This window comes from Micropterus dolomieu, linkage group LG07 (assembly GCF_021292245.1).
Source record: "Micropterus dolomieu isolate WLL.071019.BEF.003 ecotype Adirondacks linkage group LG07, ASM2129224v1, whole genome shotgun sequence".
Lineage (NCBI taxonomy): Eukaryota > Metazoa > Chordata > Actinopteri > Centrarchiformes > Centrarchidae > Micropterus > Micropterus dolomieu.
In genome coordinates this window covers 28341392-28354610 of record NC_060156.1, presented here as the reverse complement: position 1 = coordinate 28354610, position 13219 = coordinate 28341392, and the positions used below count along the sequence as shown (strand labels likewise).

Genomic DNA, 13219 nt, shown 5'->3' with positions numbered 1-13219 from the left:
TTGTATGCTGCTTAGTTGCACTTAAATGTTAGGTCTATGTAATGTTACAATAGTGCCTGTTTGTTTATTGAAGAAGCAAAAAAAGTGGTAAAACAACAACAACAAAAAAACTTTCATGGCTGTGCTCCATTGACTAATGTAAAAATGTTGCTGTATTTTTCCAAGATATGGTCAAACGCTGTTCCTGGGGCACTTGTAATAGTTACAGTACCTCCCCAGGGGAGGTTGAAAGGAGAAGTACGATTTATTCCCTTTCCAAAACCTAAAATAAATCTACAAAAATGTCGGCTGTGGATTGTTCCTAATGTAATGTCAGTTAGCGAACGCTAGCGATGTCAGAAAGAAGCAGACAGTTTAGCTAACGTTAGCTAACGCTACCTAACTTCCGACTGAATGTAACGTAATAAAACCTTCAAATATTTAATGCAACTGCAAAACTGTCTGCTTCTTTCTGACATCGCTTTTTCCAACAAATGTGACAATATCTCTCAGAGTGCAGACACTAATTTATTTTATTCTAACTTTCAGGACACGGAATCAACTAATTGTCACTAGCCTGCTCATTGATATCACTGAAAAGGCGTAACGTTAGGCAGTTGCTTCCAGGACAAGAGCTCAAGCTAACTGTACCAACCCGGCCCGCGCAGAAAAGCAGAGAGCTAAAACTGACTAAAATAACTGCTAAGGAGTCGAACATTGAGGATGACAGAGAGAGCCTTTCAAAACCAGAGCTAAAGTTAAGTGAATACTGGACATGTTCAACGGGTGACCAGACAGAAACCTCCTCAGAATGACATTACTTTGTCAGTAATGTCAGGAAGTCATTAGATAAGCTATTACTTACTGTAGCCTATTTTGTTTTGCTTGGCTTTCCGTCTCCTGGTGGTCAAAAACATGCTATGAGAGGTAAACAAATGCAAGTGTAGATCTTTTTATATACAGTCTATGGTGTAGATAGGGTAATAGTTGACGCTACAGAAATACAACCCTTTAGCTCATACTAGATAACCGCGACACCTAGCAAGCAGCACTTCATTGTGCTTCATGCTCTCATTTGATCTTCATCCATGTTTGCTGTCACTGAGTACATTTACGACCTCTGACATGCGCCTCTGGAGCAACGAGGGTTTAAGTGTCTTGCTCAGGGACACAATGGTGGAGGGGTCCTTGGGGATTGAACCCGCGTCTCTCACACCATCGCGCCATCACCTGCCTCTCTGCTGAGCGGCCACCGGGGGGCTCCGTGTCCCTGCCAACACCTGACTGTCCGCAGTCTGCGGCAACACAAAGTGGGGAAGTTGCGAAACGGCTGCATGAACGTATCAGTGCAATTTCCTCATGTTTGCTTTAAAGTGTCACTGCGCAGGTGACTCCTTCCACTATGGCGGAAAAGTGCTGAATATAAATTCCAGGGATCATAATTTGGCGTAATTGAAACAAGGCAAATAGCCCTCAACTGAAAACTCCTACCATTAAAGGTGTAAAGGCTATGCCAATGCGGTATTTGGTTTGTTCGTTCTCCTGCCTGTCTGCTGAGGAAAGATGGCGCCACCAATGTTGGAAGAGTTATTCTGATCCTTTTGAGTAAAAGTAGAAATACCACAACATGAAAATACTCTGTTGCAGGTAAAAGTCCGGCACAAATTTTACTTCAGTAACCTAAATAAAGTAGGCTACCATCACCAAAGTATTCATTATGCAGAATGGACTCTTACTGAGTGATGTAGGCTAGGCTATATCACATCATTGGATTGAAGTGATGCATAAGTGAATAAGCAACATTTTCATGTTGTAGCTGGTCGAGATGGAGTTATTTAACTTCTACTGTTTAGTTAAATCTCTAGCAATGGAGACCAGTCATAATGGTCATATGCTTATAGCGTAGCTCTCATTTTAAAGCACTCATTGGATGTGCCAGTGCAGTGTAATTGTTCTACAGGTTGACTACCCCCCCCCCCCCCCCCCCCCTCTCTCTCTCTCTCTCTCTCCTCTATCTGGGACGTGTCTTGAGTCACCGCCCACTCGCGCTTTCACACATTAATATTCAGTGAGTGTATATATGTTATCAACAGCAAAAAGTACATCTCAGGTATTACAGTCCTCTGAAAATTCTCCTCCACGCCCTCCAGGAGAGCCACTCCACTGCAAATAACCATGCATTACGCCATCCTCCGCTAGGCTACGTTTTTATTGTATATTATTTTTTTTAGGGGGGGGGGGGGCTGACAGTGGTTGCATGCTCTGCCCAGTCAGATTTTTTGCAACTGGGACTGGTGGGAGGACGTCGGCACTGACTGCAGCACATTGCGATGCAGAGAACGAGATTAAACATGCGATGCCTGTATGAGATGCACGCCTGAAGCCCGCAGCAGCAGCAGCAGCCTCCAGTGCGGACAGAGTGCAGGGAGGTGCTGGTGGAGTTTATGCGCACACCTCTGGAAGCTGCTACCAAAGAGGGCCGAAGTGTCTCTGCAGCGCCGCAGCTTTTCAGAGGGATACCGTCTCGATACGTGACTCCAAGCCCAAAGCTGCCCTGGCTCGGGATCTGAGAGGGAGGGGGGGCCCTAGCGCGGCACCCCGCCCGCCTCTCCTCATTTGGACTGCAGGGATAACGACCTAAACCGTGATATCCCCGTGCAGAGACCACTGAGTAGGTGCTGGTGCCAACGCTGCCATCGCCCGTACACCGTTTTCTTCCATCCTGCACCCCTGCGCCAAAGGTAAGCTCTGCCACCAGGGCGCCGTCAGGAATGAAGGTACCGCGTAGGTGTTCATGGCTTCCCGAAGTGATGGGGATAATGATGATGACGGTGATGCTCAAAGCAGCCCAATCTGTCATTAAACAACCGCAGCGCAGTCTCATGCGTGTCGCGTTACCTGCTTTTGTTGTGGTTCTGTACTGAAGGGAATAATTGATCGATTTTGGTTTCACGAATGCGTCTTGTGAAAGAGATGCATAAAAAAGAAAATGACGTAGGGAATTCCCACAGTAATCCAATAGCGAGCGATGACACCTGCACATTCCGCCAGTGCGGCCCCTACATGGCCTGCTCAGTCATGTGCGCAAAGCGACCGTGCGCGGCTTCGGCAGCGCAAAGATTGATTTGAAATGATTAAAGTTGGAGACAAACTGTTATGTAAGGTGATTTTGCTGACGCGCTTTTGCCATAAGCGGGGGTTACTTTCTACTCTCTTTTGCTCTGAGATGCCTTAGTCTAGAAAGTGGCCTGTGTTTATATTCATATAGAACTAATATCACTTAGCGACTTGTAAATAACCCCACCGGCATTTATATATAATAAGAAAATGTGGTGTGGTGGTCATAAGTGAGATTGAGTGCTATAGGCTAATCCTATCATATGGGCCTGCAGTGTCTTTTCTAAATCGCCCTTTGAGATCTCCCAGTGCATAAATTGCTTATATTTTCCTAATGTGATCTGCTTTTTTGGTTGAAAACTGCCAACATGCACAGCTTTCTAAACAAAATATGAAACATTAAGCAAAAATGTTACCTGAGATGGCCTGGTACAATCAGAAATACAGTTTTGTTAGATTTTCGCTGCAGCAGATCATCACAAAAATCCAAATTTCCTCACTTGACAGAATTGACAGAAAGGGGAGAACAGAACCTATAATGTCAGCTGCAGATTTGTCTGATAACTGCTGAGTATGTGTGTACATGTGAAGTTTTTAAGTAGATGTCATGAAGTCCTGTGCACGTTTCACATTTTTTCGTTTAGCTGACGCTTTTATCCAAAGCGACTTACAATTGCTATTCATGTCAGAGGTCACACTCCTCTGCAGCATCTAGGGGTTAAGTGTCTTGCTCAGGGACACAACAGTGGATGGGTCACAGTGGGAATCAAACCCAAGTTAAGAATATGTAGCCATCCTCTTTGACCCCAACCTTTAATATATTAAAAACACTGTAAACATGCAGAAAAAGTACACCTGAACCTGAACACACCTTCTATTACACACACGTTTGACGTGTTGTTGAAACCCCTGCAGACTGGTCCACCCACACAGGTGTTTTCACTCATGTTACCTGATTCGACCTCTTCTTGAGGATGTGTGTATGTGTTCAAACTGCTCTTGATTGACATCTTCTTGACTCCCTCGCTAGTTTTCTTACTCCTGTTAGAGCAGAACATCGTACATTGTTAATGAATTCGTATTAGTGCATAGAGTTTTGCGACTACTTAATCTTTTACATTGCATTTTATTACGTTTTACACTGCATTTTATTTAGGTTTATTAGGTGCCTGCATGGCTGCTTGTGGATAGACTACATGCAACTGCTGTTAAAAATATTGGCTTCCTTTTGTTACATGAAAAATGGCTTTAGGGCAATACAATAAAACTATAACAATAATTATCGTGATATCATTTTTTTCAATATAAAATAACAAATGTTCAGTGAATATTCAATAAATGTTTTATTTTATTCACCCGAATCATACACGAATTAGGACTTTTTTTATTAAAATTTTTATTTTGTTGAGGAAAAAGGCTTTTACTTAACTTTACTCATGCATATTTGTTGACAAAGCTTTTATCATAATTGTTTTGAATGTTCTACCTCTGATTTGTGAAGGGATCCACTGTTTAGCATCAAGAGTTGACCCTAAAGAAGTTTAAACCACAATTTACCATCAGTTTTTTTCAACTTTCACTCAGTAGCAAAAATCAGCCTTTAAACTCGAAAGAAATAACGATTTGATACTTATCGTGATATTTATCGATATCAAAAGATATGAAACTTTTTATCGTGATAACATTTTTGGCCATATCGTCCAGCCCTAATTTCCCTAGAAAGGTATTTGGCTGTCAGAACTGAAACAAAGGTATTGTATCGGCACCACAAAACATTTCAAACAACACCCAGCCCTCGATGCACCCTTAATTGTTCAGCATTCATTGTGTTGTTTAGAGAGAGTTGTGGAGTGTGAGTTAAGGCACTGCTTGCGTTTTGGATGTTGGTGTAGTGGAAGTGATGTGATAAGAAAGAGATTAATTATCAAATTAAAAACACATCCTTATTGAGTCGTGGGTAAGGCTTCACTGACTTGACAGGCTGTAAAGCCTTTGGAAGAAACTGAGTTAGCCAATGAGTCAGGACTTAAAATGGAAGCGCGACATAGAGGTTGTGTCACCTTGCAGTGATGTCGCTGTCTGCTTCATGTATAGGTCAATACTAATCCATCATTAACCCATTTTCCAAGCCATTTTGTTTCTATTTAAGTAGTTTTAAGGTTGATCTTACTCCACGCTGTCTGACAGTAATATATACAGTAATGTGTGTTTGAGCTCTTCATTGAAGCGGTAGGATGTTTACAATGAGTGAAATACTCACTACTTTTTTATGACTGCACCATTCCATCAAATAGAAATATTCTAGATATTTTGTGCATGATTTGATATACATTTCCCCAAAATACAGCCTGTGATACTTTGTACATTTGATTTTTATGATATAAAATTTAAAAGTGGGTTTGTGCAATTTGCACGTGCTGTACAACCTGAATTTGTATAGACTGTCCCCACAGTCATTGCTCTAGATATGGTTCTTAAATATAGGTTGAAGAAAAGAGACAGTAGTCTGCTCAAATGCCTCAGATCTGTCTTTATACTTTGTATATGTCTGTATACAGTTTTTTCTGCCTTTTACAAATCTATACATAACTACAAAGGTCAGCATTCTAAATTTGGAGAGCGCGATATCAATAAGTCTTCCAGTGTAAATGCCATTTCTGTCGTAGAGGGATACCTCCCGAGGAGTGACTCATCCCAGATATGTTCTCCCAGGGCGATGTGTTTAGAGAAACAACCTGAGCGGGACAGGGCTGCACTTTTTCTGGGAAGTGGGAACACTCTGGCATCGACCCTGTGGCCTGTGTTCTTTCAGAATGACTTATAAAGCTGCACCTCCTGTGAGGCCTCAGTGCAAGGAGCGGTAGTCAGGTGGACCGCTCAGTCTTCATCCACCTTTAAGTTCATGTTGAAAGCTCAGCGAAGACATAGTTTGTGAAGAGAATGTATTTTCATCTTCTGAGTCAGAAATGCTGTTTGCATAAGCATGGACAAGAATGTGTGTGTGGTGTTTTCGAGCAGCATTGTGTAATGCTTTATCGTGCTGGTTGTGTGTTTTGTTCTTAACTTTCTGTCTCGGTGAGGTGCAATAAGACCTCAGTGTGTGTATGTGTGTGTGTGTGTGTGTGTGTGTGTGTGTGTGTGTGTGTGTGTGTGCCAGCTCCCCAAGGTGCCCGTTCTGTCAGGCTGTAAAGTGCAGCAGTCACCTCCACAGGGGCACAGAGGGGTCCCTCTGCTAACACCAACACACACACACACACAGGAACAGAGAAAAGCAAGTGAGAGGAGGGAGGAATCCCTTTACTAACATCACAGCACCTACAGCACACAACACATATCCAGTAGGCAAAAACACACAGGTTGAAACTGATTATTTTCATTACTGATTTGTCTCTGTTTGTTATTTTCTTTCATTGTTTCCAAGAAATGCCAGAAATTAGTTAAATATGCCCATCACAATTCCTTAAGGTGATATGTGTGTAAACAAGTAGTCTGTTCTGTCTGGTCAAACTAACACAGATATATAATTTAATTTTGTTATATTACATTTATTTTATTTTACAGATGCTGTTGTGATTTGGCTCAGGAGGTAGAGTGGGTTGCCCGTTAATCGGAAGGTTGGTGGTTCAATCCCGGCTCCTCCAGACTGCATGTCAAAGTGTCCTTGGGCAAGATACTGAAGCCTGAATTACCTCTGGCGGCTGTTCCGCCAGTGTATGAATGTGTGTATGTATATGTGGTTTGGACATGGTTTAATTTGAAAAAATCACATTTGTTTTTCATACTGCACATTGCTGCAGCTTTTCACCCTGTGTGTTGAACACTCTATTTGATCTTGTATTTGAGGGGGGTGCAACACTAGCCGCTAGGCCAGATTTAGTAGTAAAACACACATTGAAACACAAACATGAACACACACTTGCAGTAGTATAGTATAGTAGTAGTATACCTTGAAATCCTCTTCCTGTTCTAGGAATGTTCTCTGAAGAAATGCTTTTTGACAAAATGTAAGAAAACAACAATCCAGCACATTCTGACTTGCTCCATCAGATCCTCTGCAGCAGATGTGTTTCTTTTATGTATTCAAAGCACAGTGGTGCAGAGTACAGAGTATTTGGTGCCTAATAACAGAACAGTACTCAAATGACTGTCTTTGCAAGACAGGTGTCAAATTCAACATCATCCCAGAGAATGGTTAGAATTAGAAGCACAATTTCCTTTTTGGGTACTCATATAACCCCTTGTTTATCTGTCCCTTTCCTGAGAATCAATCACTAATCCCACTTCAGGTCAAAGCTGTGCAGATCAGTGGATTATAATGGGAAATGGCTTTTAGAAGAAAAGGCAGTGGAGTGAGTCCAGATTGTTCAATGCCCTCTCCTAAGGTCAAGTTCTGGTCTGTGCTGCTTGTAGACTCCTCTTCCCCCCTGTTTTGAGTGGGACGACTGCAGCCTCGGCATCTCCCACTCCACATCAGGTTTCGACAGTGCCTGGCACTTACATAACTCAGCAGTTACATATACACTTATTTTTGCTTCTTCTTCAACTGAGTAAGCTTCGGCTTGTTGATGGAAACGGCCCCTCTCTGCTGCTGCTACGTGACTGTGTGTAAGACCTTGCGCACACATGAGCAGGATTTACGTATTCCTGCATCTGTGATGAAGGTTTTATTCTGTCATAAATCCCTATATGCGGTATGTGCGTGCATGTGTGTGTGTGTGTGTGTGTGTGTGTGTGTGTGTGTGTGTGTGTGTGTGATGGAGCTGCTCTGGTAATCTTGTCGAATCAGGGGCGTCCAGGCTTTCCCCATGTCAAATGTAGCAGATCTTATTTCAATGTAAGACCTTGGCTATCAGGAAAAACACAGCCAATCCACATACATCAGAGCAGGGGCCAGTCCATCATTTCTGTTCAGTCAGTTCAAAATGCAAAGTGAATTGATTCAGAAGCTCAGGAGCAGTATATACAATAGATTAGACAATATTTCATGCAGAATTTCCACAGTCATACTCACGCAATTTACCTTTTGGCTCTGTTCATGGAAAATTATTACAATCTGACTGTAAAGGAAGGAAGTGCAGAGCTAAGGATTGAAAATGGATGATATAACTGACTAGAGGAGACATCCACCTCAGCAGTTGCTTGTGGTTTTAACCTTTCATGAGCCTCAGTTTTGCTCTTTTGTTACTTTGATAGATGAGGCAGGGAACGTTGTTAGTGGGTGCAGTGGAGGGAACCATTCTGAAGAACAGAAATGACTATTAAAAACAAAGTAAACATTAAACTAGGGGTTTTAAAACTGAAGTGAGTCTGTCAAAAATGGCTCTCAGTCAAATCTCAACACACAGACATTACACACATATTTTTAGATTTAGTGTGACTTACCCTCTACATTATATCGCTAATGTTAATCTTGAATAAAAATTCATAAATGAGTTTAGAAATCATAGAAGAATGACGTTCGACTGCCGAACTTGCCTGCGAATCATCATGTTTTTAAGTTATCTTCAGTAGTAATAGCTGTCTGTACATCTATGGGAACACTTCAAACAGGAACTGCTAATAGCTAATTTGGGATATTTTTAATGGTACCAAGTTGAAGAAAAGTTCCTGCGCTCAGCCACAGTTCTTTTAACATCGCAGACTTTGTATTAAACAAAAGAGGAATACAGTTGTAGAGCTTGAGAGTTAGTTAATGTGAGATTTTTTTTTACCTTTGGACAGAATCAGGCAGGTTTTCCCCTATTTTCTCTTTATGCTGCAAAGCTAACTGGCTGCCGGGGTTGGCTTCATTGCTACCACATTGATATAAGAAACGTAATGATCTTGTCATCTAGGCAAAACTCTCAGCAATAAAGCGTATTTCCCAAAATGTAGAACTTTCCTTTAATATGCAAATATAAGTGGGGGCATAAACTGACAGTTCTGTTCAGTCATTTGAACTGGAGTGATGTTGAGCTTTTGGGTTTTCAGGTTTACTTATTTGAAGGCTATTAACTTTACAATCCAAAGGTTTTTACTAAATACATGATGCATACAGTGCAGACCTCACACTGAGGCCTGCAGAGGAAGCATCGCTGAACGGCTCAGCTTCTGAGACGTCTGTGCACTTAAAATGCCAAAGTTATCAGGGCTTAGCTCAGACTGCAGCCCACATGGTTTTCCAGTCACTGCACCAGGCACATATTAGCTGAATATTACCAAACCTATTCTCTGTTGGGGAAAAAAACCTCTGCTTTTCAGCCCGTCTAAAACCAGCTGCCTTTGGCTAGATTCTGAAGTCACATGCCATCCTTCCTTTAAAAACAAAATGGCTCTGGTTGAGACTCTGACAGCACTCCCCAGACAGTCTCCAAACTGGCATTTGCTGATTAAAGAGCTTCCTGGGAGGCATATACAGCTGCCTGTCTCCCTTCCCTCTTCTAACTAAGGCAGTCTGTTTGTACCACCAAGAAGACTTTAAGTGTTTCACTAGTGAGCAATAAACTAATAAAAACATAATTCAAATGAAATAATAAAAGTAATCGTGCACATGTCAAAGCCCTCCTCACATCCATTTCCTCTTTCATTAGAAGGGTTGTCCGAGAAGAAAGGATGGAGTGAAATGGTTGTGCTGGGTTAGTTGTGTTGTTGTCAGGTTCTTTGACAGAAAACAACCCTCCTGGTGACTAATGATTGTTCAGTCATTTGTTGATTGCAACACACAACATGCAATCATTGTTTTTGTTGTGTGGGAGCAATGTTGTTTCTTACTGTTTTCTCTCTGTTTCCTCTTTCCCCATCTTTAGATTCCCATTGCCTTTGGATAACTTGAAATAAGAGGGGCGAACACGGCGACTGTTGTAGGATAGTTCTACTTCGACAGGCCTGTTATGATGCAAGGACCAAAAGTTTCGATGATGGGAGCTTCTGTGGAGAGGGAATCACGCCATTTCTAAGGCTCCCACATGTTTCCAGTTGCGACAAACCAACTCTAGCTGTTCAAACATGAGGATTTAAGTTGAGTCAACAGGGAAAATGCATCAAATTTGCCATCACTTTGACGACCAGCCCAACTGATAAGAAGCTCCTTCTCATCATCTCCTCGTTGTTTCTTTACCGATCGTACAACATGCGTCCTTCCCTCGCCACGGCAGTCCTACCTCCCAGGACCCGTTCCCACAATCCACCCAACCTCGCAGTGGGGGGCCGTGAACACTTGTCGGCTCCACGCAGGCGCAGCCCCCACCTCCGGCACACACTCAGCCCGGAGAATCTGCGAACCCTGGCGGAGAGAGGCGGGGCTGCCGTGGATACCGTCTCTGTTGTCAGCAGTCCTATCGGGCTTCCGCGGGCTAACAGTGACACAGATCTGGTGACCTCTCAGAGCCGGTCCTCACTAACGGCGTCCACTTTGGAGTACACGCTGAACCGTGGCCAGAACCTCGTCATCTCTTGGGATATCAAGGAGGAAGTGGATGCTACCGACTGGATCGGGCTGTACCACATTGGTGAGATGATGATTTGTACATATGTAGTTGCTAGTAGAGCTGCTTTTTGGTCAACTAGGATATGTTGAGGTCAGATCTCAAGTTAGTGAGAGACAAGTCTGAGGTCAAGATGAAATTCTTTAGGTCTGAATGATGACCAATAAAGTGACACAGCAATGACAAAGCATCCTAATAATAAATATGCAAGGTATGCAGATATGAAAGGCCTGCTTGTTGCTGTCTTATTCATTTTTTAATGTTCTGGGATTATTGTAGGTTAGATCTGGCTGGAACAGCAGTTTTGCAGGTTAATTGCATGTCGCACTGTGCGAGATGAACCTAATAACTTCTTATCGCGTAACATTTTGGGGTATGTCAGATTGTGTGATAAATTCCTAGTGAACTGCAACATTATGAATATGCAATCAGAAACATGTTATTAACTATTAACTAGAAAACTTGCAGGCATCCAGGACCTGAGCTGACTTGACCCTACCTGTTCTTAAAGCCTTTCAGCTGATCCAGGTGTTTTATTATTGGGAGCTGAGAATAGCCAGGTAGAGTCTTATGCAGGAGCTTCAAACTCCAAGTCAATACTGCAAAAGGAGCTGCTGAGACTTTACACAGGCCTGGAGGCTGACTCAACATGTAACAGCTCTGCCTCAGTATACAATAACATACACACCATCACAAAGCATGCACGTCTCTGGGGCAAATGGGGTGGTCTTCAATAATGTTTGCTAATCCTGCTTAGAGACAGGAATTTGACAGGGGGGGAAATACATTGACCTGTTTGCTGAAGAGGCTATCAGGCTCAAACTGTCAGGCAGATCTGTCCATTGTGGTGAAATGTAATACAGGAGCAATAGTGTACAACCAGCACATTCCTTATTAAGAATCTATGAATTCTATGCTGGTTTGCTCACATAATAAAGAGCTGATTAGATGTACAGTACAGGTATGACCCAAAACTGGATTCGTAGGTATTTGTGTTATTACAAATGTCAGTGAGATTTTGAATGAGCTTTTCTTACTTCTGAAACAGAAAATAATTTTTTTTTTCTGTTTTATTTCAGCTCTCTATAGGGCCATTGCAGGCCATGCAGCCTGTGAGCTGTTCAGCATGATGTGTTGTGTTAGTAATGGATAATGGATTTCTAAAAACAATGGGTGTCTTTGACTTCTAAGAGGTCAGACAAACCTGCAGTACAACAGATGGCAGTATATTCTGGATACCGTGCAATTTTTTGATAAAAAAAATAAAAATAGAATGTAGTTCATGATGGCTTTAACTTGTTTACCAAATGATTAGTTACAGTTCTAATGACCTCCAGGACTTAACCTTTCTGGATGAGTTGATTAAATTTCCTGAACGTTTCCCTTGTAGGTAAGAATGCTGTATGGGAGAAAGAGATAGTGTAAACTGCTGGTGCCGGGCGGGGCGTCAGGTCACTTCATATCGATCATAAGGCCGCCAGGACTTCATTACCTGCTGAAGGGTCTTATACCCCAGAGGGGCTACCACTTTCATCGACTAAGCAGACATTCAATGAGAAGCAACTTGCCTTCCCCTCCTCCACTCCCCTTCAAACATACACACACAGATACTGTACACACTCCTCCCCCGACTCTCTCCACCAGTCAGCGTGTGGTGCTTCATTAATCTGTGTGCGAAACTGCTACGTACAGCGGAATTCCCCCTCCCTGTTTTTAACTCAGAGGAAGTTTGGTGTTTGTCCTTCTGGATAGAGGTTGTAGGGAGGCTATTTTGGGAATGAATTTCACTGATTAAAGGCAAACGTGTGTTTTGGAAGACAAAGTCTGCAGACTAAACATATTGAAAGACTGAACAGATGCAGCTTTGTTGCAGTTTTTCATAGCAAGAGCAGGATCCAGAGCTTAAACACTGTCATCTGTTGTTTAATTTAACATTCTTTGGTTTCAAATCGGGAAATGTTAACACAGCAAGAGCGTGATTTGTCTAACTCCAGAACTAACACACACTCCAACATCTAACTGACATCTAACCCTCTTCTCCAGATGAAACCAATCCGTCCAATGTGTGGGACTGTAAGAACCGAGGGGTGAATGGCACCCAGAAGGGTCAGATTGTTTGGAGACTGGAGCCTGGGCCCTACTTTATGGAGCGTAAGTTACCATGGGAATATTTCATTTCATTAAAACATAAAAAGCCTTAAATCAATGCAGTATATTTATGATATATTTCGAATTAAGACCATATTAAATATTCAAAACACAGTACAGTTGGACTTCTCCACAGTTTACAGTTCAACTTTGGTTTTGTGGCCAACAATAGGCAGATAATGTTTGCACTGCTTCCACATTCCGTAATTGCTTCCTCTGCAGCTGAGACCAAGATCTGTTTCAAGTACTACCATGGAGTGAGCGGCGCCCTGAGAGCCACGACCCCCTGTATCACCGTGAAGAATCCAGCAGTCCTGGTCTGTGTGTGTGTGTGTGTGTGTGTGTGTGTGTGTGTGTGTGTGAGTGAGATATAGACATTCAGAGTCTCAGGCGTAGCTCTGTCATTATGGTGAAAATTAGGTGTTAGGGTGAAGATAAAGAATAGTATTGTTGTAGTTGTCTTTAGTTACATTAAACAGGTGCTGTTCAGCACCTGACTCAAAGTTGTGTTT

The 13219-nt window shown here is 42.4% G+C and overlaps 1 protein-coding gene across 7 annotated transcripts in view; it reads left to right on the top strand.

Annotated features, from left to right (window-relative positions):
• Positions 1 to 548: 548 nt before the first annotated feature.
• Positions 549 to 13219, top strand: part of hecw2a (HECT, C2 and WW domain containing E3 ubiquitin protein ligase 2a) — a 38293-nt gene continuing 25622 nt past the window's right edge. For 3 of the 7 annotated variants that reach the window (XR_006825842.1, XM_046055068.1, XM_046055063.1), the window contains exons 1-4: positions 550 to 803; positions 9882 to 10583; positions 12603 to 12710; positions 12930 to 13024. Coding sequence is in view for 6 of the 7 variants with exons in the window: in XM_046055068.1 (XP_045911024.1) it covers positions 10205 to 10583; positions 12603 to 12710; positions 12930 to 13024 (582 nt within the window). In the remaining variant the exon portion in view is untranslated. Of the gene's footprint in view, positions 804 to 2555; positions 2721 to 9881; positions 10584 to 12602; positions 12711 to 12929; positions 13025 to 13219 lie in introns of those variants that run through there. The other 4 variants (XM_046055067.1, XM_046055065.1, XM_046055066.1 and 1 more) reach the window with 3 other exon arrangements.